The following is a 25,694-nucleotide window of genomic DNA, read 5'->3' as shown; positions in this document are numbered from 1 at the left end:
GCATAAATCTCCCTCCCTTCCAACTTTCACCTATTCCCCTCCCCATGCTATTCCTTCTCCACCAAGCCAATCACCTGTGAAAGTGTGTGCCTTGTATTGCTTTGTTCACTGATCTTAACTCTTCACTCAGCCTAAGAACAAGAAAAGCAAGATTGAGGCCTCTGCTGTGAAACTAACTCCTAGGTAACAAAGTTAATAGCACTGCTCATGATTATCTAGAGCAAAGGCAAGATAAGCAGACAAGAGTTATTTCCTTCAGTGCTGAAGCCCCAGAGCACAGAGGTACCCCATTCCTGTGGTGAGGGTTTTAGCAGGAATTATACCGTGTTGCATAATAACCGGCTACCAAGTCTTCCACTGAATAGTTAGTTAAATCATTTAATCTCACTCTTTTCCTCTGATCCTTCATCTGTAAACTAGGGGTTAATAGACTATGTTGTGAGATATAATGAGTTAATACATATAAAGTGCCTACATATGCACGGTAAAGCAAGAATATCATAAACATTAGCTATTATTATTTGGTAGGAATTAGTCGTTTCAGTTTCAGCATTGCCTTTCCTTTAGGGTTTATTGCAATAACTATATGACTTAGGAAAGGGGTGTATGGAAGGCGGGAGTTTGAAACCGAGGGACCGCAGGAGAAGCTGATACTAGCACAAAACGGCAAGGTCTATTGTCAAGCCCTGAGAATAAACTTTAGCATGGTAATCAGAGTAGAATCCCAGTGGCCACAACTTCCCTACAAAGCCGCAAACACACAAAGCAGGGCGCTCAGAATCCAAAGGCAGGAGACATCCCGACCCGGAGAAGCCAGAAGGGGGCCTCAGCACAGACGTTTACGCTGCTAAATTCCCAAGGAGTTGGCTCGGTGGCCTCCACGCTCCGAGAGACGCCTTTACCCTGTAAAGTGTGTCTGTGCTTCTGTACTGCTTGGCTCCCGCAGTGGTCCCGGGTGGCGGTCGGCGCTCCCACCAGCCACACCAGTACCCCGGACCGCAGCCGCAGCCAGCGCGGCGAGAAAGAGCACCCAAGCTTCGGACCTCGGGGGCGGGGCTTGCGCGGAGGCCGCACCCCGCCGTCCCCATTGGCTGAGGCTGCCCGGGGCCGGGGTCAACGCGCACCAGTCCGAGACCCCGCAGCTCCGCCCCAACGCTGATCCATGCGGAGGAGAAGCACAGGTGGGTGAGGATCGAGCTTCTGTGCCCGGGAAGCCTCGTCGGGGGCCATGGGAGGCCAGGTGAGGCTGCCACCCGGAGAGCCCTGCCGAGAAGGTGAGTGTCTGCCCAGAGCCGGAGGATCTGGCGTTCAGGTGGCGATGAGAGCGGGCGGGCGGTCCCGGGTACTTGTGGAGACCAGAAAGGGATACGCCGACTCTTCACGGGCTCATTCATGCATTTATTCGTTCAGTCATTCCGCCAGTCAGCCGGTCAACAAGTATTTATTGGTGCCTACAATATGCCAGACTCTGTGGGGATGCTTGAGTCGAACAAGACATACGTGGCTCCCACCCTGGTCCGGAAGAGAGATCCATGTAAAATACGGAGAGCTGAGGGTCGTGACTGGGTAATCAGGGTGCTGCAGGAAGACTCTCAAGTCTCATCTGAAAAAGACGCTTCCACTAACTCGGACTCACTTCCAGAGTCCGTGGTCGACTTCACCCAGTGGGCAGAGGGCGTGCCCGCGGACCGGACAGGAGTCCAGTCTTGCGTCCGGCGCTGGCTTGGCGAGGGTCAAACACGGTGCAGGGTCAGGCGCCCAGGACCACCCCCGCCCCACCCCCCGGGGGAGGGCTCTGAACAAACCTGGGCTGCCCACCTCTCTCTTCCTTTGTGATGAAAACGCCTCCAACCCCAGTACCCTCGCGTCTGACTCGCTGTGGCTGCTTAAGGCGAGAGCAGGACAGAGGAAGAGACCGGGAACTGGGTGCACTCATTTAGGTTTCCCACTGCTTTCTAGTCTGGGGTTTCAGCCGCTCCCTGCGTCGTGTAAACTCTTAGGGCGCCACCCCTTGCCCTGTGCCAGGTGTTTACAACACTCGCAGGCTTTCTACAGTCTCAATACCAAAGGCGCGCGTGAGTCCGGATAAAAGTAGGGGCACGGCTGCGGCGGCGGGGAGTGGGCGCGGGCGGACAGTGTGTATCATATGAAATGACAGTTTTCAATTTTTACAGAGTCCAGAGAAAAGCAGATTTCTATTTTACCCGGTAAGGATGTAAAGAGGGAGGGGCCAGTGAGAGGCGTGGCAAGAACTATCTTTCCAAAATTGCTGGCAACTTCCCCGGGTTTTCTCTTCTCTTGGCTCTCCCAGTTTATTCCTTGACGCGGAGAGTTGTTGTTGTTTTAAGGGGGGAAAAGGCAGTGAACCAGTCAAAACTGTGCCACCAAGAGAAAGAAGGGACACAAAGAAAGAGAAAAATAACTGAACAATTCACAAACTATTCAGAAGTTGAGGTTTTGGAAGTGGTTACTAAGGCAGCTGGATCTAGAATTATTTCCTAGACAATCAGTCAGTCATTCTTGTCTAAAGAATTCCTAAACTGGTAAGTCAGACTGTTACTAACACGTCCACCCTTGTTTACCCAAGGATCTGTAAGTAAGGAGGATGTGTGAATTACATCCAATTGTTTGAATTTAGGGATGATTTTCCTGCTTTTCTCATGCATTAAGTTCCAACAAGAAATATTCAAGCTCCATGCTTAATACCTGGGGTTAATTAACTGTGGTAATTAATTAGGTGGGATGCTAGTGGGAAAGACGAGAGAAATCAGAATCCTTCTTATCAGTAGTGGGAAGAGATTAGGCTTTGGCACCAGTCTTCTCAGCTATGACGGCCTCCTTGTCTTTCTTCATCTGTAAATTGGGAATAATTCCTACAGTTTAGAGTTTGAGGAACAGATGCAGATGGGATTACACATGAAGCACACACTTCAGAGCCTGACATGGAGTAAAGGCTCCATTTTTCATTTGTTCATTTATTCAAATGACAAGAGTCCCATGTGCCAGACATTGGCCTAAGTTCTAGAATAGAGGGATTTGCAAGACAATCTGGTCCTAGACAGTCTGGGTCTAGAGGCCCAGATAATTGGTTTTCATAATTAGCAATCCAACCAAGCACAAAATTATTTGAGCCTTTGTTTTTTTCTGTAGGTGTTCATCCCCATTCTCTGGCCCCTTGGATGCAGTGGTATACATTAATAATTCTGAGATTTTACTCGTTAAAAGAAAATCCATATTATAAACATTTCTCAAAGTTCCACCAAATGAACATAACTTTTATCAGCAGGACAATCTGCATTTTCTACGTAAACTATAGCTTCTTTTATGTTACACTAAAAAAGATTTTCTCCAGATTTTTACAAGACGATTAAAAGCAGAAGTTGTTTTTTCAGCCTTCTGTAGATTTCCTAAGTGCTGAAATTCAAGTGCTTTAAGGTATTAAAAATTCTTCACTAAAGGTTGTTCAAAAAGCAATATGTTATTACTTACAGCAGTTTATGTAGGAAATCTGATGGTCAACAGTCCTCATAGAGTATTTGACCTCCAAAAACACTGATAGTGGGACAATCTTGTTTAGAGATACAAAATTTTAACTTTTTAAAAAATCAACAGTATCTGCTCAAATTTATTTGGGTTACTTGAAATAATGTGCTTCTTGCCCAGCCCTATCAGGGTTCATATGTAGATATATCTGCTAAATATATCTGCTTCACTTCCAAATTTACTCAAACTTATTTCTCATTCTTATCTGCTCCAAATTTGCTCTAAATTATTTCTCATTCCTATTCTACTCCCCTTATTCCTGTTTTTCTGTTCGTTTTCTCACTAACATTGTCAGTTTCCATGAGAACAGAGACCTGTTTACCTGTCTTGTTGATCACTGTCTCACCAGTTCTTAGAACAAGACCCTGGCACACAGGAAGTGCTCAATAAGAATTTGTTAAGTGTTGCATGATGTATACTTAACATGGTGCCTCGCATGGTAGGTGTTCAACAGCTGATTTGTTGGGTGAATAAATAAAATTGATATATGGATATACGATGTTGTTACAAAGCCATAATTAAGCTGTAAGAGGAAGTCTGTTTGGTTGGCAGTATTAAATTGTATGATGGAAAGTGAGAAATTCCTTTAGATTGGAAAGGCAGAGAAGGCCTTTCTAAGAACGTGAGAGCTCAGTGAAGAGGAGTTAGGCATGCCAGCCACTACTAGCACTACGTAACAAGTAAAGGCTACTTAAAAGCTTTAAGGTGAGAAGGAATTTAGCCTATGAAAGGAAGAGGGGAAAAAATTAGGGAATGAGGTTGCAGAGGACGCTGGAGGCCAGGATTCTGTAGGCCCTTGTACACTGTGGTGCGGATTTTGGATTTTTTCTGAATGAAAAGGGAAGCCATTACAGAATTTTGCAAGGAGAAATGACAAGATTGGACCTACTTATCTAAAAGCTCATTTCACCTGAGCTTGTCCCCGCTACTCTTTGACCTCATCTCATACTATCTCCCTTCTCTCACCAGCCAGCCTGGCTGGTGCAGTTCCTCCCACCCCCTCAAGCAAATTCCCAAGTCTGGGTGTTTGCATTTACGCTTAGCAGAGAGGTTTTCCATTCAATGCTGTTTTTTAAAAAAAATACTCCTTCATGCGGCTTTTACTGCTTTCCATGGCACTCAACATATTCTGTAGTTATTAGTTCACTTGTTTATTCCCCCCCCCATTAGAATGAATGTAATAGAGCAGGAATTTTATTTTACTCACTGTTGTAACCCCAGCTTCTAAAAAATGCCTGACAGATAATAGATACTCAATAAATATATATTGAATCAAAGAATGAAAAAGACAACCAGTGTTTTTTCAGAGAATGAGAGAGAGAGAAAGAGTAATGCAATGTAATGTCAGAGGTGAGCAAGCTTTAGAGCATGTAAAGCTTTTTTTTTTAAGTCCAGGATTAGGAATCTAGACTTTGTTATAACTGCCATGAAAATTCATGGGGAATTAAGCAGGGGAGTGATATAATCTGATTCACACTGGCTGATACTTGGAGAACAAATTGTAGGAGACATGAGAGATTTCATTCATTCTTTCCTTTGCTAATATAAATAGGCAGGTGTATCAGTCACCTATTGCTGTATAACATACAACCCAAAACCCAAAGGCTGAAAGCAACAATCATATTCTTGCTTATGTGTCTGTAGGCCAGCTGATGGTTGACTTAATCTAGACTGGGTACACCTGGGTGTCTCTGCATCAGGCTACATACACACCTGGGTTTGGCTCCTTAACGTGGGATGAGCTTAGGTCTGCTCCATATGTTTTCATTCTGGGATCAAGCTGAAGGGGCAGCAGCTGCTCAGGGAAGCTCTATTCCTGAAAAGTACAGAGGTGCAAGAGAGTAAAGCCAACCATAATACCAGGTGGTAGACCCAACCATGTAAGTACATTTGAACCCTCTCCTTGTATCACCTCTGCTGATGTCCCATTGGCCACCAATTCACTCCCAGCTGACATCAAGGGAAGAATACTCTGCCCTCGTCGGGAGGGGTAAGGAAGTGACTAATTGCTGAATAATAATCCAAACTAACCAGTAGAATGGATGGTGAGACAATGATTTTCTCAAATTGGAAATATCTTGCAGTGATTAAAAATGTAGTTTTATATAGTCACTGATTTCTCAGAAACCAAGATACCGATACCCTATTCCATGTAATAATTGGACTATATATATTATTATTCTCTGTAGACAAATAGGACTTGAAAAAATTAAAGCATTTCATCTTTGTATAAACAATAATAAATTTTAACTGACTCTATTTGTACTTTATGTGTTTACTTTTCTGAAATAGAAAGAATAGTAGCCTGGGAATTGCGTTACCTGGCCCTGTTTGGGCAGTTACATGACTTTGGCAAGTCACTTAATATCTTGGCCTCAGTTTCTTTAAAATGTCTTCCAGCTACAAGTGCCTATGAATTTAGAGCTGGTCCATCAGCAATATTTATGAGCTACCAGGATTATAAGTAACTTACTCTGGGAACCAAGATAGCTTATGATGAAACCACAAAATTAAGGAAGGGGTCTTTAGAATCATCAAGTCCAACTCCTTCATTTTAGAGATGAAGAAACTGAAACCAAGAGTGATGACTCAACTTGCTCAAGATTATAGATAATTTGTAATGGAGCTAAAGGTGGGAAAAGGCATATAATCCTATAGAAAATTTCACTTTGTTTTAAAATTTTTAAGTTGTGTGTGTCTGTAAGGAAACATTCACACCCGTACATAGAAGATACATATTAAGTTGAATCATATGAAACTGCTATTTATGTAGGGTCAAAAATTGTCAAATATCATCAATTTCATTTGGTTTAACATAACTGAGAACATTAGCAGCACTGTTTGTAAAAGCAAAAACACTGTAAATTATCCAATGTCCACCAACTATAAAATAGAAAAATTAATGGTGAGATAGTCATGCAGTGGAATTCTATAGAACTGTGGGGAAAAAACCAAACCTTACAGCCAGAACATCAAGATTGATAAATCTCAAAAACAAGCAAGTCACCAAAGAATACATACTATATGATTACATTTTTAGAAGGTGCAAAAAGAGGCAAACGAAACACTTTATTATTTAAAGATATAATCTTATAGGGGAAATCATTTTTTTAAAGAAAAGGAGTATTAGACAGAAAATCAGGACAGTTGAAACCACACGGCTTGCGGAATCTTAGTTCCACCATCCGTGAAAGCGCTGAGCCCTAACCACTGGACCGCAAAGGAATTCCCAAGTTGTTATTTCTTAAAATGGGTGGTTGATACATTGGTGTGTATTGAATTATTTTTTTCTTTATAACTGACATATATTTCCTAAATCTTAATTATCCAATATTTAGAACAATATATAATAACATCAAAGAAGTTACAACATCATGCTGTTTGCTGACAGGAGTGTAAATTGGTACAGACACTTGAGAGGGTTATTGACAGTGTCTATTAAAATGAAAAATAAAGGGGAATTCCCTGGTGGTCTAGTGGTTAGGACTCCGAGCTTTCAGTGACGAGGGCTCGGGTTCAATCCCTGGTCGGGGAACTAAGATCCCACAAGCCCGGGCAATGCGGCCAAAAACAATAATAATAATAAAATAAAATAAAATGAAAAATGAGTAATGTAATAAATTTTCTGTGTTGAAGAAGGTTTGGATTAAACTCTGGAGGATTACTTTGCTTACTAGAATCATAAGCCACCTCTGATTTTGAGATATCTCTAATTCCTCTGAAACCTTCCAAAGTCCCTGCCCACACGTTCTGCTTCATCCATCTCTCCCCTCCTGCCCAGCACCACTCCACACCCAACAACCCGCCAGTCACTCCCTCCTTCAGTCATACCTGCTGTGGGCTCCCTCCTTAATATGCTCCCCAAACATAAAACAATTTAAGTTCTAAGGTCAGTAACTAGACAAGATTTTTATTACTTTTTCCTGCCATAAAACTTGCAGCATTGGGACTTCCCTGGTGGTTCAGTGGTTAAGAATCCGCCTGCCAATGCAGGGGACACAGGTTCGATCCCTGGTCCAGGAAGATCCCACATGCCGCGGAGCAACTAAGCCTGTGCACCACAACTACTGGGCCTGAGCTCTAGAGCCTGCGAGCCACAACTGCTGAGCCTGAGCACCACAAATACTGAAGTCCGTGCGCCTAGAATCCGTGCTCCACAACAGGAGAAGCCACCGCAATAAGAAGCCCGCGCACCGCAATTGAGAGTAGCCCCCGCTCGCCGCAACTAGAGAAAGCCTGTGTGCAGCAACAAAGACCCAATGCAGCCAAAAAAAAATAATTAAAAAAATTTTTAAGTTAAAAAAATTTTTTTTTAAGTTTTAAAAATTTTTAAACTTTTTAAGTTAAAAAAAATACCTTGCAACATTAATGTCCGCTTACAATGAGAACTTATAAAAGGCAACAAAACTTATTTGCACTCCCTTATCACCTTCTGCCTCCACACCCCCTAAAATGTTGGAAACATTTTGCTGTGTCAACAGCTCAGAAAGAATATTGTTTGATTGGAATGAGGTCCACCCACACTGTTTCCAGAGATAAAGTTTTGGAATGGTTATGTTAACTACATAGTAAGTGACACTAATGCAGCCATGGAGTTTACTGGACAGTCAAGTCAGATGTTTTCCCAAGAATTCACGTAATCAAAATCTTACTACCAAATATTACTTTGCACTCTTAGGGGTTGGATGAGATGAACAGTGCCTGGGACAGATTGCTAGATGCTAGCTTATGTGAAAATGTGTAGCAATTCTGAACAATTCCTCAGTTACCATAGACTATCCCTGAAGTAATATAATTCTCTTTGGAATATTTAGAAGTTTTGTCCCAGAATTTATCCTGTATCACAGGATCAAAGTTGGTTCATTTTCAAATTACAGAGATAAATGAAATAGTAATCACGAAAAGATTGAATTCAATTATTTTACCTTTTGCTAGCCCTGAACTTTACGGTTGTTTCTCAACTGTGTATGTGGTAAAATTCACATAACTTCATAATGCTTTGCCCAGGAGGCATAGATCCTGTTTTTAAAGTTTTGTTTCTAAGACATCATTTAGTTGTTCATGTGCCCTCTTAAGATTTTTGAGATGTAAAACTGATTTTCTTTTTTCACTTAATTCTAAAATTGTAGTTGATTAATTTTTCTTTGCCCATTTTTGTTTAAGGTAAGTCATGCTAGGGAAATATGCCTTTTAAATGGAAAAAAAAAAGTTGAGAAGATGGTCAGAAAACCTAGTCACGGTGTCACCTTGTTTGCAGCTTTTTGAGTGGAGAATAGATTATAAAAAGTTTCTTAGTGTAAAATGTTTTTATTCTGTGTTTTAGTATTTAGCCTCAAAAAAAAAAAGAAAGGCACTTAATAATGGGTCTGGTTCAGTGGATTTACATGCTCATTTGAATCCTATTCAGGAAAAAAAAAAACCTCCTGATATTTAATTCATTTGTCTATTAGATTCTTTTTTTTTTTAAGGAGGAAGTGAGTTAGTAGACCTGCAAAATTATTCTTTTCAGGAAAGTGGTCCAGAAAACTAAACCCGCTTTTAAACATGTTTTCTGAAATGAACAATTCGTACCCCACCAAGTGGGATAGCTCAGTTTCCTGTAACATGGTGATTTCTAGACCCACAGGGTTGCTCTGCCCTTTTCCACCTTCAGTCGCCACATATGCTGCTGCTTTCCCGGAGACACACTGATGGCGTGAAGGAGAGAAGTGGACATTGTAGGGCTGTGATGAACCGCTGAGCCCAAGCCGGGTCTGAACAGCTTCAGGCTGCTCCAGCAGGCTGCTGCTGGCTGGAGCAGAGAACCGAGTACTGCTAGATCTTCCATTTTACGAGAGGAATCCAGACTTTCACGTGAAGTCTCGCATGTTTGCATGATAACAGCTCAACAACTTTGCAGACATTTTGAAGAACCTGTGTGAGCCCAGCTGAACCTGTGAGCCCGTGGACCACGTGCTGGAGACCGCCCATCGGGCAGTAAAAAAACAGTGTGTCAGTACCGCCCACTCAAGTTTCTCTTTCTTGGAGAAAGAAAATAAAGATTAGTGTGTCTCCCTTTCGTCGGCTGACATTTCCCTCTTTCCCTTTTCCAGGCTACGTGCTGTCTCTGATCTGTCCGAATGCCTCCCAGGCTTGGTGTGAGATCACACGTGTGTCACAGCTGCTGGCTTCTCCTGTCCTCTACAGGGACCTGAATTCCAGCATAACCAACTGCAGCATTTCTGCAAATGCAGAGAACAAATACAGTCTTTATGTAGGCCTGGTACTGGCAATAAGTTCCAGTATTTTTATTGGCTCCAGTTTCATCTTGAAAAAAAAGGGCCTCTTACAACTGGCCAACAGGGGCGTTACTAGAGCTGGTAAGAAATGGATGCAACTAACTTATTCAAGTTTCTAACTGCAGAAATCATCCTACTGTAAGACCACGGTGCTACAGGAATAACATTTCACTGTCTCTGTCTTCACCCCTATTCCTGTTCTTAGCAACTGTTCTCAGCAGTTTCCAGGATTGAGCCAGTTGTGTCTCCTTTAGGGTGAGACTAAAATGCAAGAGGTTTGGGGTGTGGGATGAGCTCTTCTTTCATAGCCTTAGTCTGAGATTCCAGGATTTAGTCAGATCAGGTGACTCCCCTGATTAAAACACATCAGTGGCTTTTCTTTGCGCTCAGAGTAAAATCCAAACATCCTTGCACAGTCTCTGACCTCACCTGCTGCCTAAAATGGCCTGTGCTACCTCTCCAGCTTCATCTTCAGCCTCCTTCACTATCGTGTGCTTTTCTCTGGCTCCTGGAATGTACCGAATTCTCTCCCACCTCGAGGTCTTTTCCTTTGTCTGCAGCTCTCTTCTGCCTGACTGTCATTTAGCTGACTCATCCTTCAGACTTCAGCTAAACTATCACCCCTGCAGAAAGGCCTTCCTCGACCATCCTCTCTGGGGAGGTTTCACTCACCTCTACCCCTGCTATTCTCTATCACTGCACTAAGGGTTTCCTTCATTGTACTTGGAATAACTTGTCATTGTACATTAATTGTCTGTTTACTTGTTGTCAACAGGCTTACTTGTTTGACAGTAGATTCACAAGAGCAGGAACGTACCCTAGCATAGGGGTTGGCATCCAATAAGTATTGTCAAATCAGTAAATGGATTACAGTAGAGTTAGGTTACTATTTGTAGTGACATTTCAGAAGCTGTGTAGCTCTGCTTGGCTCTCCTTCATTAACCATGAGTTTTCTATTCATTCTTATCAAGAATAATGTCCTAAAAGAGTTAAATATCGTTCTAAGGTTCATAGGGGAAAATAAATGGCTACGAATTGTGCAAACAAGTTTATAAAAGAGTACTATTGAGGGGACATAGATAAAACAGTTTGGCATTAACAAAGATAGACAAAATAATAAAAGATAATTGAAAACTTATATAAGTACATACAGCAATTTAATATACAATTTTTAAAACTGGCATTTCAATCCACTGGAGAAAGGATTAATTATTCAATCAAAAGTACTGAGACAACTGGCAAAAACTAGAGGAGAAAAATGTGAGAGCTTTACTTTATACCATTTGGTAAAATAGATTCCTCATAGTTTAGAGTTAAATTTAAAATGAAATATTTTTTTAAAAAAAAACCTAAAAGAAAGTCTTCCTAAGCATAAAGATAAAGGAAGAAACAATTCTATATAAAGGAAAAGATTATCTGGATTGACACCCCCCAAAAAAAAAATCCTACATGAAAACACCTTTAACTGAAACTAAAAAGGAAATGACATGTGGAGAAAATTTTCAAACTATATGACAAAGGGTAGTTAAGTCACAATATACAAAGAGTGACTATAGTCGATAAGAAAAAGATAGGTACGTAACAGAAAAAAGGCAAAACACATAAACAAGGAACTCACAGAATAAGAATTGTAAGTGGCCAATAAACATACCTAAGTAAATGTTACTTCACTAGTACCCAAAGATATACCAACTATATAACATTGAACTCCTGGGTTTTACCTACTATTTTAACAATATTTGGTTTTTCTTTAAAAAATAATGCCCTATGTTGGTAAGGGAATTTGGGAAATAGATAGCCCTCTGAAACATTGGTGGAAGCAATATAAATGGGTACAAACTTTCCTGAGAGCAATTTGGGAAAGCTTAAAAATGTTAATATCTTAAAATCTAATAATTCTACCTCTAGGAATTTGTCTTAAGAAGCGAACGAAGCTACAGTACTATAATCAAAACAGTGTTGTATTGGCACAAAAACAGACATATAGATCAGTGGAACAGAATAGAGAGTCCAGAAGTAAACCCACACACCTACGGTCAATTAATCTACAACAGAGGAAGCAAGAATATACAATGGAGAAAAGACAGTGTCTTCAACAAGTGGCGCTGGGAAAGCTGGACAGCTACACGTAAATCAGTGAAATTAGAATATTTCCTCATACCATATACAAAAATAAACTCAAAATGGTTGAAAGAGCTAAATATAAGATGTGACACCATAAAACTCCTAGAAGAGAACATAGACAAAACATGCTTGGACATAAATCGTGGCAATATTTTTAGATCAGTCTCCCAAAGCAAAAGAAATAAAAACAAAAATAAACAAACAGGACCTAATCAAACTGAAAGCTTTTGCACAGCAAAGGAAACCACCAAAAAACTAAAAAGACAACCTATGTAATGGGAGAAAATATTTGCAAACAATGTAACCAATGAGGGGTTAATATCCAAAATATACAAATAGCTAGTACAACTCAATATCAAAAAAACAACCCAATCAAAAAATGGACAGAAGATCTAAATAGACATTTCTTAAAAGAAGACATACAGATGGCCAATAGGCACATGAAAAGATGCTCAGCATTGCTAATTATTAGAGAAATGCAAAGCAAAACTACAATGAGGTATCATCTCACACTGGTCAGAATGGCTATCATCAAAAAAGTCTACAAATAAGAAATGCTGGAGAGGGTGCGGAGAAAAGGGAACCCTCCTCCACTGCTGGTGGGAATGTAAATTGGTACAGCCACTGTGGAAAACAGTATAGAGTTTCCTTAAATAAAAATAGAGCTACTATATGATCCAGCAATCCCACTCCTGGGCATATTTTCAAAAAAGACGAAAACTCTAATTTGAAAAGATACATGCACCCCAATGTTCAAAGCAGCGCTATTGACAATAGCCAAGACATGGAAACAACCCAGGTGCCCATCAACAGATGACTGGATTAAAAAGATGGGGTATATAAATACAATGGAATATTACTCAGCCATAAAAGTAAATGAAATCTTAACATTTACAGCAACATGGATGAACCTAGAGAATATTATACTAAGTGAAGTAAGTCAGACAAATATATGAAATCACTTAGATGTGGAATCTCTAAAATAATACAAATGAATATATATACAAAAGAGAAACAGACTCAGACACAGAAAACAAACACATATATATTATATATACATACATATATATATATATATATATATGGTCTCATACAGGTTAAATTAATAATAATAATATATAATAGACCAGATTTTAGACTATTCAATCATTAAGGGCTGAGAAAGTATTTGTGATATTAAGTTTTTTAAAAACAGCATATGAAATCATATTTTAATTTTCCAATTTGGTTATTTGCAAATTTTGTAAGGAGAAAGTCATAAATAAACATGGTTAACTGCTTTGCAACATAATCCTCACAGCTAACATATCCTTTTTAGCTTAACTATAACAAAATCAGATAGGTCAAGTTCACAGCGTTAAGTATATTAAAATTGGTGAGAAAATTGCAATTTCTAAAACAATCATAACAATGACTTAAGCTCACAAATTACAGAGTGGGAAGATAACTCTCTGAATATCTTAGGAAAGGTTTTTGTCCTTTTCAGTAGACTAGACAAATTCAATTTCATGGTGCCAAGGTAGAGAATAAGTAGAATCCAGCTGGCCAATGCTGGCTATTCTCTCATTGACTATCCAAAATCTCAAAAGCTCTTATGTCAACCATCTTCATCCCTTTGAGGTCCTCCTTAGGTACCAACCTAATTTATGATTTATGGTTTTCTGTCTTTAATTTTTTAACTGTGGCTGAAACAAAGTATTTAGGGCTTATAATACTCTATGTCCATATCTGAATGGCATAAATATAGTGTGGACGAAAAATATAACCTGCCATATCAGTAAACAAAGGGTGTTGCCAACATCAGGCCATTAGCCACTGCAGCCACCAGCAGACAGTGCATCCTGAGGGCGTTCAGGATGGAGAAAACAGGATACTGGCCCTAGATAGTTAAAGTGCATATCAAAGGAATGATTTCAGTGAGCCCAGACTCTTGCATCTTCCCATACACAGAAAAGTGCTAAATTCATTTTCTTGAATTAATGGTAATCTTTTGATGTTCCAACTACCTGTTTTGTTTGTTTGTTGTTTTTGCAAAAACTCCTGTATATCCTGACTCCTCCCTTACTTATTCAGGGCAGTTGCTCAGAGCTGTCTGAGAGGCTGCCTCCTGGGCTGAAGTCCTCAGCAAGTCCACCGAATAAAGCATAATTCTCAACTTTCAGGTTGTGCATTTCTTTTCAGTAGACAGTAGTAAACCTGATGACTAAATAAAATTTTCCTGCAAATGGAAAAACTGACTTTGTGTGAAATCAAAGACAATATAAAAAAAGATTTAGAAGATTTCTAAATGGAAGATTTACTGGAAATGACCAAGTAAATAAGCTAAAGATGAGATATACTGACTAGGCCTTAAGCCTTGTGTTTTCCAACCATACTCCGGTACCTTTTGTAGAAGTTAATTCCTCAAACCCTCTTCCTCCACTTTAGAACTTAATTTCTATTTGTATCATTTTCCTAGGACAAGGTGGATATTCTTACCTCAAGGAATGGCTCTGGTGGGCAGGATTACTCTCAAGTAAGTCCTTAATGCCGAGAATAGTGTTTGCTTGTAAAATGATAAAGTACATGCAATTGTTCAAACTGATTAATTTAGCTAAGTGTTAAGGATGGCATTTAAGTCCAGAAATTTTTGTGTGGGCATAATGTCTTACATATAAAATAAATCACATGTATTTAGAATTAAGTTTTACTCTTTCTTCCCCCCACCTGCACATTCTCAATACTGTTTTGGAATGCAAGTAAAAAAGTTATTGTCTGGAATCTTATATTTTATCACAAACTTCTCCTTCTCTTGTATTTTATTCCCCATAACAATTGAGGAAAATGCTTCCCTCCCACATTTTCCCAGCTCCTAATTCAATATGCGACTGTTCTCGCTGCATAGAGTAGGTACACTTTCCTGGCCAGGACCAAAATATGGATAAATGAAAGTCCCCTTGGACTGCTTAGCTCTGAACAAATGGAGAGAAGATGAAGGTTGCCAGCACTCTCCTTCCTCCTAGACTTGCCCTGAGGATTAAATGAGACTCTGTATGAGGTGAAAGCACTTTCTAAACGCTAATGTGATGTCCAGTAAGAAGGCAGTGTATCGCCCTCAGGCACTTTTGCAGATTTATATCTCCCTCCTAACTCCTCTGAACTTTCTCAAATTCCAAGCCTGAAACTTCCAGGGAAAGGACCTCATAAATTGTAGTTTCACACTACTTCCAGCCATCTCTGCAGCCAAAAGCCTTAAAACTTCCATTGATTTTCTTGTACTAAGTAAGACATTTCAGTATTTTTGAGATCCTGTTACAAGAAAGAATTGGATAACTTTTCTTTAATAAATGGTGGTATCTAAAAGGCTTGTTACCTGAAAACTGGGTTCATCTCTTGATGGGTGTCAAAAGACACAACCAAGTCAGAGATTGGGAGAAGGAAGGATTTATTACCTGCAGCAAGTAAGGGGAACACTGGGGATCTTTCCCAAAGCAGTGTCTTCCCAAACAGCAAAATTAGGAAAGTTTTAAGCTAAAAGTACATGCATATTCATGAAGGGGCTTGAGCAGAGGAGAATTCAGCATAGAATTGGGGCAGAGGTTGACAAAATCCAAGCATTAACTGATGGAAGTCACGAGGGTCAGAAAAGGTCAACATCAGGACTTCCCTGTGGTGCAGTGGTTAAGAATCCGCCGGCCAATGCAGGGGACATGGGTTCGAGCCCTGGTCCAGGAAGATCCCACATGCCGCGGAGCAACTAAGCTCGTCCACCACAACTACTGAACCTGCACTCTAGAGCCCCCAAGCCACAACTACTGAAGCCCACGCACCCTAGAGCCCGCACACCGCAACTACTGAGCCCACACGCTGCATCTACTGAAGCCCGTGGGCTCTAGGGCCCGTGTGCCGCAACTACTGAGCCCACATGCTGCAACTACTGAAGCCTGCGCACTTAGAGCCCATGCTCCGCAACAAGAGAAGCCACCAAGAAGCCCGTGCACTGCAACGAAGAGTAGCACCTGCTCGCTGCAATGAGAGAAAGCCCGCACACAGCAACGAAGACCCCACACGGCCAAAAATAAATTTCAAAAAATTTAAAAATAATAATTATAATACCTTAAAAAAAAACAACTTCTAAAAATTAAGTGTTATATATGCTGGGGAAGCACCATGGTTCAATTAAGAAAAAAAGAAAAAGAAAAGGTCAACATCATCGTCCCTTGGGTTCAAGTTGATCTGGTGGTTGAGGGGACTTAAATTCTGCAAAATAGCTCAAGGAAGTACTTCAGGCTAATCTTTACCATTGACACAGAACTGGGAGTCTTTACAACTGATTTATCATCTTTGCTGCTGTTACTTCTCTCGCCTGATAACAGTTTGTTCTTTTGTTCCCTTAAGATCATTAATTACTGAGACCTGTTTGAGGGCAAGCATTGTGGCCAGGCTTAGATCAAAAAAAGGCTTAGTCCTAAGACGGCTTCTCTTATGTCAAAAAGCTATATCTGGTTCTTTTCTCCGGGGATCCCATACCCTATCTGCTTACAGGATGGTGAATAAAAATAATTTAAATTTGTATAGCTTTTTCAGCTTTTAAGGTGTTTTTCACATCTGTTTTCTTACTTCATTTGAGTAAATGTTGTCAGGGACTGTGCTGGGAAGATTCCAAATAAATATTTGGATCATTCTTTCTCTTTTTTTCTCTCTCTCTGTCTGTCGTACCTCTCCACCCTCTACCCACACAATAGAATGAAAGTAGAAGGAGAATATTATATGGCTATGTTTGTAATTTTAGTCTCACCATGCACAAAGTTTCTGCCAGTATTGAAGAGTGAAAAGCACAAGTCTTCAACATCAGAGATTTTATCTAGTGACAAACATACAGTACTTTAATTATGAAATCAGTATTTTCCTGGAAAGCTGTCTGTAATGATAAAAATATAAATAATGAAGTATTCAAGAAAACATGTCGATCTAAGAAAAAAATGGAAAGTTTTATTCACACCGAACTGAGGATTATAAGCCGGGAACAGCCTCTCAGAAACAGAACTGCTCCGCCTGTTAGAGATCAAAGCACAGTTATAAGTTCTTGAGACAGGGGGCATTAAATGCCATCTAATGGACAGTTTACGCAATCCAGAGCTGCACTTACAAAGAGAGTAGTGGGCCCTTATGAGATTAAGAAGGAAGGTCATCTCCTAAGGAGGTCTGGTTAATGCAGAAGCACAACACACACTAAAGGGGAGGGAGGAGGCCCAGATGGGCCAAAAAAGAAAATTATGTTTACATTTTTCTCATCTTGCCATAAAGTATGAATTTCATTTCATTACTTACTATTCTGAGAAAACTACCACTGTTGCTCTGAAGAGAGCAGTCTCCTACCGTTCTGTATGTTTCTATTTGTTTTATGATATTTTAAAGCTGATTACTCCTGTAGATTTGGCAGGGGCTGGGGTCGGGCTTGGGGGGTGGAGTGGATAGCAGCCAGAGGGAAAAAGAAAATGGGTGCTGGTGTCTTTTATCTGTTCCAGGAGCTCTCTCTACAGTGCGTCTGCTTGGCACAGTTGACAGCGTGAAATGCTACATTCTGTGGGCAAGCATTCAGTTGTGACCCATGAGAATAATTTGGCCCCAATTCAAGGGCCCAACTCTTAGAAAGATGTTCCCTCACTCTAGAAGTTAATTGCATCACACTATCTTATGGAAGCCTGGAGTTCCTCAGATAAGGATTCCAGGAGCATGTTGTTAGGACTTTCAAAGAGCTGCCTGGATATCCTTGAGCTACTGAGATACTGTCACTTACTTGTAGATCGGCTGCAATCCAGAGGTGCCTGACTACACGGGCCCGTGGTAGGCATCTCTGCCTATCCCCTGCCTAGACCGTACATCTCTAGAAAGCGTTCTAATTTTACAAGCTGCTTTATTGTTAATTTGCACAGCAGTAGGTATTCTTGAGCAAACAATCATTCTTACTTACTCCAAAGCTACCTCTTCTAGATTTCATCTGAGTGACCAAATATGTTTCTGGTTCTAAAGTAACTAAAAACTTTATTGAAGGTCATTTAAAATAGATATTCCTCTGTCGCCACTTTTTGCATTAATTGAGTTTGTATCACCAGGTAATTACAGTTTATCCTTTTAATACCAAACCTTCCCCACCTTCCCTAAAAGAAGTTAAATTATTCCTTTTCATTAGATACATGAGTGTCTGTGGGATAAAAGACGACTGCTTTGCATGTATCAGTTGTTTTTCTCATAGGAGCAATAAGCCTGTCTTCTATATTAATACTGCTGCTTGCTTTCCAGTGGGAGCAGGCGAGGCTGCGAATTTTGCAGCTTATGCTTTTGCACCTGCCACCTTGGTCACCCCACTGGGCGCACTGAGTGTTCTCATAAGGTACGTAAGCAATAAGGAACTTGGCTCCTGAGGGATTTTAATACCATGATAAACTTAACCCACAAGAAACAGATGACGAAGCATACCTCAAAACAGAATTTTGAAAATCACAAAACTAATGTGAGAAGACTATACGATAAAGAGCAGGAGAAATAGGAAATAGATGGTCTTCCCGCAAAACACAGAGTAATTGTGCGTTTTCTTTGTGACGATTCAGTGGAGCCAAGCAGATTTTTTTCCCTCTCACCTGAACAAATTGCTGCAGCCCTTTTAATGCTTTCTGTTGTCATAGTGGCTAATGACCATAGTTGTCAGAGGACTTTACAAAGCATGGTGTTCGGGTTAAATTTCAACTTTCACTAAAACTCTTGCATTGTCTGCTGGATACTTGTGTTTGGAGATATCTTAGTTTCTTTTAGTACTGGAAACAGGAATCATTTTCCTGTCAATAAAAAGTGGATCTAACATTTCTGGGTTGGTCTTTATTATGATTCCAAATGAATGTGTTCCATGAACTCTTTTATTTTGTAACTAAGCAACTGTTTTGTTTGTTGTCTTTTTCTTTTCCTTTTATCTCCATTCATTACCAACCTCTAGAAGAAAGCTTATGACTAAGGCTACCCACTTCTTTTCACCGTCTTTGTAGGATTGTTGTGAGAAGTAAGTGAGTCCATACAGAAAGCACTAGAACACTGGCTACTAGTGAATGGTAGACATCGGTAGTAGCACTTTTTGCTGAGGCTGCCGTCCTCATCAGTGGCCACGTGAGGGGGACTCTCAGAAAGCACCTGGTAATTGACCATAGTCTTGGGTGCAAATGGATACTGATAATGCCCTGGTGGGAGTGCCAGGGCATCAGGAGAACGGGCCACAGTGGACCTACTGGTTGAGCCGCAGGATGGCATCTGTGTCCGTGGTGGTGCCAACCTAGAACTTCCTGAGGCCATGGCAACAAGGTAGTGGGAGCAGTGAATAGGTGAAAGTATCAGAGCAATAGCAGCCGGTCAGGAAATATTTTAATATTTTGACAACCCATACGGTTGTACTTGTGTGTACCAGGTAACTATTGGCCCTGAGCAGAGTAATTCTTCTTTAGGTATATATCGTTCTTTGAAGCTTTCATGAGCACACATGTTCTAAATGTGTCATGCCAGTAAGATGTAAAAGTTCTTCCATTGTGTTTGGCTTTACCGGAGAAAATGGGGAAATTCAAAATGAATTGAGTGGGACCTCTTAGAAGGTCATGGGAAGATTACAGGTGTATAGAATGCCTGTTATAACTTTTTAACTATAAAAGCAATTAAGCAGACTTGATTACTTGTATTTTTCTAGATACAAATTTAGTAATATATAACGAACTTCACACACAGAAAGGAAGGAAGGGAGGGAGGGAGGGAGGGAAGGAAGGAAGGAAGGAAGGAAGCCAGCCAACCAGGGTTTTCAGTGTCACATAGCATATTCCAATCAGTTGATTGGGATACAGATTGGTGCGCACTGCAGTGCGACGTCTGAGCGGCCATGGAATCCAAAGATAACTGAACAAGAGTGATTTTTTTTTTCTTCTTCCAACAGTGCACTGTTGTCTTCCTATTTTTTAAATGAGCACTTGAACATTCATGGAAAAATAGGCTGCATATTAAGTATATTGGGGTCAACTGTGATGGTTATCCATGCCCCACAAGAAGAGGAAGTTGCTTCTCTGCATGAAATGGAAATGAAATTGAGAGACCCAGGTCTGTGATTCAACCAAAAGAAACACTTACTCAAATTCTGCTCCACTTTCTCTTCTCATCAAATGAATTGGTAATAATATTGTAATAGGCTTCCTAGAAGCCTAGTTGTGGGTTGAGATACAGTACAGTTTGACCGAGTGATACAAGTCTTCTGAAAATGTGGCACAACTTATTTTTGTGTCCATGCTTCCCCTCCACAAAATGAAAGGAAGAGATGGGGATAGAAAAGGGAAAAGACTTATACTCCAACCCAAACTTTCACATCTTTCTCCCTCTGAAAATAAAAAGTCAATCAGACAATACCTGTTGTACCTCATAGTGTTGTCTGTGAGGTTCAAATGATATGTCTGTGAAAGTCCATTGTGAAATACTGAGACATGCAGTAAAATGTTGTTGTTCCTGTTTTTTAATTTAGTCTCATGTCTCTTTCTAAAACACCTAGGCTCCTAAACTCATGACTAACAAGATTTCAAAAACATTTGATCCTATTAGCATTTTCTGAAGTCTAATTCTTTTCTCCTCCTAACAGGATTTATCTCCTTTGCTGTGATCATAACTGTGATCTCCTTGGTGCTGATTCTGATTGTAGCTCCCAAGAAAGGACAGACCAATATATTGGTCTACATTTCAATCTGTTCATTGATTGGAGCATTTTCAGTTTCTTCTGTCAAGGGCCTGGGAATTGCCATTAAGGAACTACTGGAATGGAAGCCCATTTATAAGCATCCCCTGGTCTTTGTTTTGCTGGCTGTACTCGTGCTTTCAGTGACAACACAGATTAACTATCTCAACAAGGCACTGGACACCTTTAACACATCTCTTGTGACTCCCATTTATTATGTGTTCTTCACTTCCATGGTAGTAACTTGCTCCACCATCTTATTCCAAGAATGGTATGGCATGAATGCTGGAGATATCATCGGGACTTTGAGTGGGTTCTTCACCATTATCAATGGCATCTTCCTTCTACATGCTTTTAAAAACACTGACATTACCTGGAGTGATCTGACATCCACTACTCAGAAAGAAGTCCTCTCTCTGAATGGCAATGAAGACAAATACGTCTTACTAGAGAATGTAGAATGTTCAGCCCCAGGATATGACGATGACATTACCTTGTTTAGCAGGACTGATGATCAAAGTCCCTAGAAACCCTGAACTTTAACCGCTAAGAGACACTTGGAGAGGAGAAGGAATACCTGATTCTTGGAACAACTATTAGGAAAGCTGGCATTTTTAAAGTTCTAACTAATAATTTAGACATGAGGCCAAATAAAAATGCCTTTATTTTTGGCCATCAAATTTGAAAATCAGGGCTTCCCTGGTGGCGCAGTGGTTGAGAGTCCGCCTGCCAATGCAGGGGACACGGTTCGTGCCCTGGTCCGGGAAGATCCCACATGCCGCGGAGCGGCTGGGCCCGTGAGCCATGGCCGCTGAGCCTGCGCGTCCGGAGCCGCAACGGAAGAAGCTGCAACAGTGAGAGTCCCGCGTACCGCAAAAAAAAAAAAAAAAAAAAAAAAATTTGAAAATCAAAGTTTTGATCCTCCTCCAGAAGGCTTCTGCTGTTTTTCATTTCTGCAAACTTGAAATATCCCCTAAGCATGAACGAACTCAAAGAGTTAGATAACTCTCAGAATAATAATCTGTTTCTTCTGGTCACAATATGTTTGGTTCTGCCAGGTGGCTCTTCATTTCTTTGGCCGCTATTCTTAGTCTCTCAGTAATTCACAGGTAAACACAACTGTGTGCTGATAAGCAGAATATCAGTCACCATTCTCTAATGAGTCATAGTTTCAAATTATTAAAACTGAGAAGCGAGATCACTGATGCCTCCCACCTTCTACAACTTCCTTCTTTCTAAACTAGGTAGCTAACGGGTAGAGTGTTAAAGAAAAAAACAGACATGTTGGAAATCTGCTGCTTGGTGGGCTAGAGTGTGTAAGACACACATGCCCATGAAGGGCTTATAAATTGTAACTTATTGAGGAGTTTGAGGAGAATAGGAAGGCGAGTTAACTTCTTAGAAAACTCAGGGAATACTACAGGAAAATACCTTTTCCTATTAAAGCCTACATAAAATTTTCCTATCTCACTCCAGGTGCATGGCAGGAGTAACATTTTTGGTAGTCTCTACCGTTTATGGATAGATTAATCCATTAATCTTTTCTCATTGATTTAATGGAAAAGAAATTAGCTATCTTATTTCTAGACTAACTTATTTCTCTCAAAAAAAATCCTAACCAAAAAATTATGACATTAAAAACAAACAAAAACTCTTCAGGTTGACTGGATTATTCTCTTCTAATGTCAAATGTTATTAGTTTTGTTTGTAATCTACCTCAAGTCTATTCTGGGTAATAATAGTAGATTCTTTTCTTCAGAATTCTATTAAAGTGACTTTAGCATTTCCCCAGTTCGGTTGAACTGTGATTGATTTTCACAGTGATGACCTGAGATGACTGCAAAGCCCTAAAGTGCTGGCATAGTCTCTTCAGCATAGTTTAGTGTTGAGTGCAATTCAGTGCATTCTCAACTTTTGAAAATTGATAATCTGTGGAAGATTCACGGGTTGATACCTTAGGTCAAATATATGTTTACTGTGTTGATTGCTGTTTCACCTTAATTGTATATCAGATATATAAGCTATGAACACAAGTTTGTACAAAAAGTATTCTCTCAAAAAGTGGTGTCTGAAAGTTGTAGAAATTCTTTTAAGTTTCTCTTTTTCTGCTGAAAACTCTGTTGATTTCTCCAGGACACCTTCTTGGTGAGGAAATTAATAGCACCCAACCTGAGGTTGGGGTAGTCCTCCACTCGACTGTATCTTAGTGTCAGATATTTCTTCAACGTCACCTGTTGACAAAGCTTTGCCCTTGGTATATTGTGCCCAGGTTAAAGGTTCTTGTAACACAAGAACCCATGTGTACATTGGGTTGGAAAATGAACTGGTGTTGACACATACACCCAGGAGAAAGTCTGAGAAAGAGCTAATGAGCTGAAATCTGTTGAGAAACAATGGAACATTTGAAAAACTCTAAAAATCTCTGGTGGGCATATGCATTGAAAAACTAAAATGTTGCAAATCCGAAACCCAGAGTACTTTTTCCCAAATAGGAAGATGTTGTCTAAGGAGGAATAAAATGCTGGATCCCTGTATTGAGACTAACTGTGTTAGTCTTAACTGGTAGTCTCATATGTATATATTTTAATATGTATACTTTATCTCACATAGATACCTTAAGATTTATTATGTGAATATCTGTACACATGTCATTAAGGATCACAAAGCTGTCCTCACACAGCCAAATGGAAAGCTTTTCCTAATTCTATAAACATAATAGTTTCATTTTAGTTTTCAACTTACGATTTTATTCTTAGGTCAGTGGTTAATGATTTTATTTCTAGTTCAGAATGTTCATAAAACCCTCGATTTGGCAACATGCAATTAAATTAACATTTTTGTTTTAAGAGTATGAAATCAAATACATATATGTGGAAAGCACCCGCATCATGCCTGATATTGAGGCATTTAATACAATTTAGTTCTCTTTGAATCATTTTAATTCTCATAGTCTCAGTACTATATAGGTAAGGACCATTAGTTGCTAGTTTTCATAGTCTTTTTCTTTTTTCAATTTGTGTTACCTTAGTTCATTTTTAATAATCCGAGTGAAAATGAATTCCATTAGTATACTATCTCAACAATACAAAATGATTCTGACAAAAATATTTTATTTTTCCTAATAAAACCAAACTAAATGCAATCTTCACATTCCAACAAAACTTTGTGGAAAAGTACTTTATATGAATATATATGAAATATTTTCAAATGTTTCAAAAAACTATGATCATGAAATTTTCTATTTTTCAAATGTTTATAAATACTGTTCATTTTAGAAAGTTTACAACTTTTAAACTAATGTTTCTGTATGTTTTTCATTTGCAATCAAATAATGGGGTTTAATTATGCTTGTTGGAGTTCAGTTTTGAGTTTCTTGAAGTTAAGCTTACGTAAAGGCAAAAATACCCCTTGAAATTAAAAAGAAAATTCTGAGGTTTAAAAAAAAATCTGCACTTGTTTAATGCTTTGTCATTTTCCTTGAAATTAAAATCTGTTTTAGAAAAAGGCTCTCCACAAAACCATCTCCTGAACAAAAGGTAGGAGACACTATCTTATCTTTTGATAATTTTATTGAACAGTCGGTGTAATGAAATCTCCCCTCAGTTCAGAAATTTAAAAGAAAAAGGAGGAGGAGGAGAAAAAAGCATTATAACAATATTTGGTAGCATTACCTTACATGAAAATTTACATTTGCAAACCCTCAGCAAATTTCCTTCTAGCCTCACTAGAACTTCAGTATTGAGCACATCACCATGACTTTATCAGTTTTCCCTGTTCTGATTTGAATTCATGTTTGAGAATAACTCCCTCAGTTGTTTCTATGGAAATGAATTGTCTAGGGTACAGAAGGCCTCTTTCTTACCTGTGTCTGTTTTGTAAATGAACAGAAATAATTTGCAGTTCCTTAAATCGCACAGTTACTTAGGATCAGAATGAGGACCCAAATCCAAGTCCCTCAAACCTCCCAGACTACCCACTCCACGGAATGTAGGCACATCTAAGGAGGCCTTGGTGGAGCACATCTCAGCAGAGTTAGAATGAACGACAGCTTCCCCCAGCAAGCTGTGTTAGTGTATACCAAACATTTCAGTACCCTAGCTGCGGTGTATAGGAAGCCTCCAAGAGGTAAGCTTAGGTTACAAAGAGTCTTAACTTTTATCTATAACAAGGAACAACATATGTTTCCCAATGAAAGCTTTGCTTGAAAAAAACAAACAAAAAAAGTTTTTTGAGAGAGCCGACTACCTGAGATACCTTTTCCTACTTTGGTCACAAATCACAAAAAAACCTTTCTTCCTGAGGGAAAACTGAATCTCCATTAATGCCATTAGTATGGGAGAAAGCCTTTGAGTTAGAAGCCACTTTCATTTTTATATGTAGAACTTCCCCTGTGGCTGGGGACAGAGGGGGCGGAATCTCTTCAGGCCAAGCCCTACCAGCCTCAAGCTTGTCCAGCCCTCAGGAGACAAGGCCTCACACCAGTTTTCTGCACTGGGACCCTCATAAGACCACATGGCCCTCACTCGCACCCAGCCACATGTAGGCCCCAGCAACTACTTGACTGGGGGGAAGCACATGGAGGGGGTTGGTAGTGGAGATAAGAGCCATGTTCTGAGCACCATGTTCCCAGAATCCCTTCCCACCCCCTGCCTTCTGTGATCCAGCCAGTAACTCCTGACCGCCAGCATGCAACTCAATCTGGCCCCAAAGCCTGTGGCACTATTTACAATAGCCAAGACATAGAAGCAACCTAAATGTCCATCAGCAGATGAATGGATAAAGAAGATGTGGTATATGGGCTTCCCTGGTGGCGCAGTGGTTGAGAATCTGCCTGCTAATGCAGGGGACACAGGTTCAAGCCCTGGTCTGGGAAGATCCCACATGCTGCGGAGCAACTAGGCCCGTGAGCCACAACTACTGAGCCTGTGCGTCTGGAGCCTGTGCTCCACAACAAGAGAGGCCGCGACAGTGAGAAGCCCGCACACAGCGATGAAGAGTGGTCCCTGCTTGCCACAACTAGA

At 40.1% G+C, this 25,694-nt stretch overlaps 1 protein-coding gene across 1 annotated transcript; it reads left to right on the top strand.

Annotated features, from left to right (window-relative positions):
• The first annotated feature begins 891 nt into the window (after positions 1-891).
• On the top strand, positions 892-24,119 carry NIPAL1 (NIPA like domain containing 1). The gene is made up of 6 exons (XM_004268292.3): positions 892-1,274; positions 9,636-9,902; positions 14,404-14,460; positions 18,228-18,318; positions 19,891-20,051; positions 20,581-24,119. The coding sequence occupies exons 1-6, from the start codon at positions 1,229-1,231 to the stop codon at positions 21,198-21,200; spliced, it is 1,242 nt and encodes a 413-aa protein (XP_004268340.1). The 5' UTR covers positions 892-1,228; the 3' UTR covers positions 21,201-24,119.
• The last annotated feature ends 1,575 nt before the right edge of the window (positions 24,120-25,694 follow it).

This window comes from Orcinus orca, chromosome 4, assembly GCF_937001465.1.
Source record: "Orcinus orca chromosome 4, mOrcOrc1.1, whole genome shotgun sequence".
In the NCBI taxonomy this organism is placed as follows: domain Eukaryota; kingdom Metazoa; phylum Chordata; class Mammalia; order Artiodactyla; family Delphinidae; genus Orcinus; species Orcinus orca.
The sequence above is the reverse complement of the archived record's forward strand: the minus strand, read 5'-3'. Positions and strand labels throughout refer to the sequence as shown.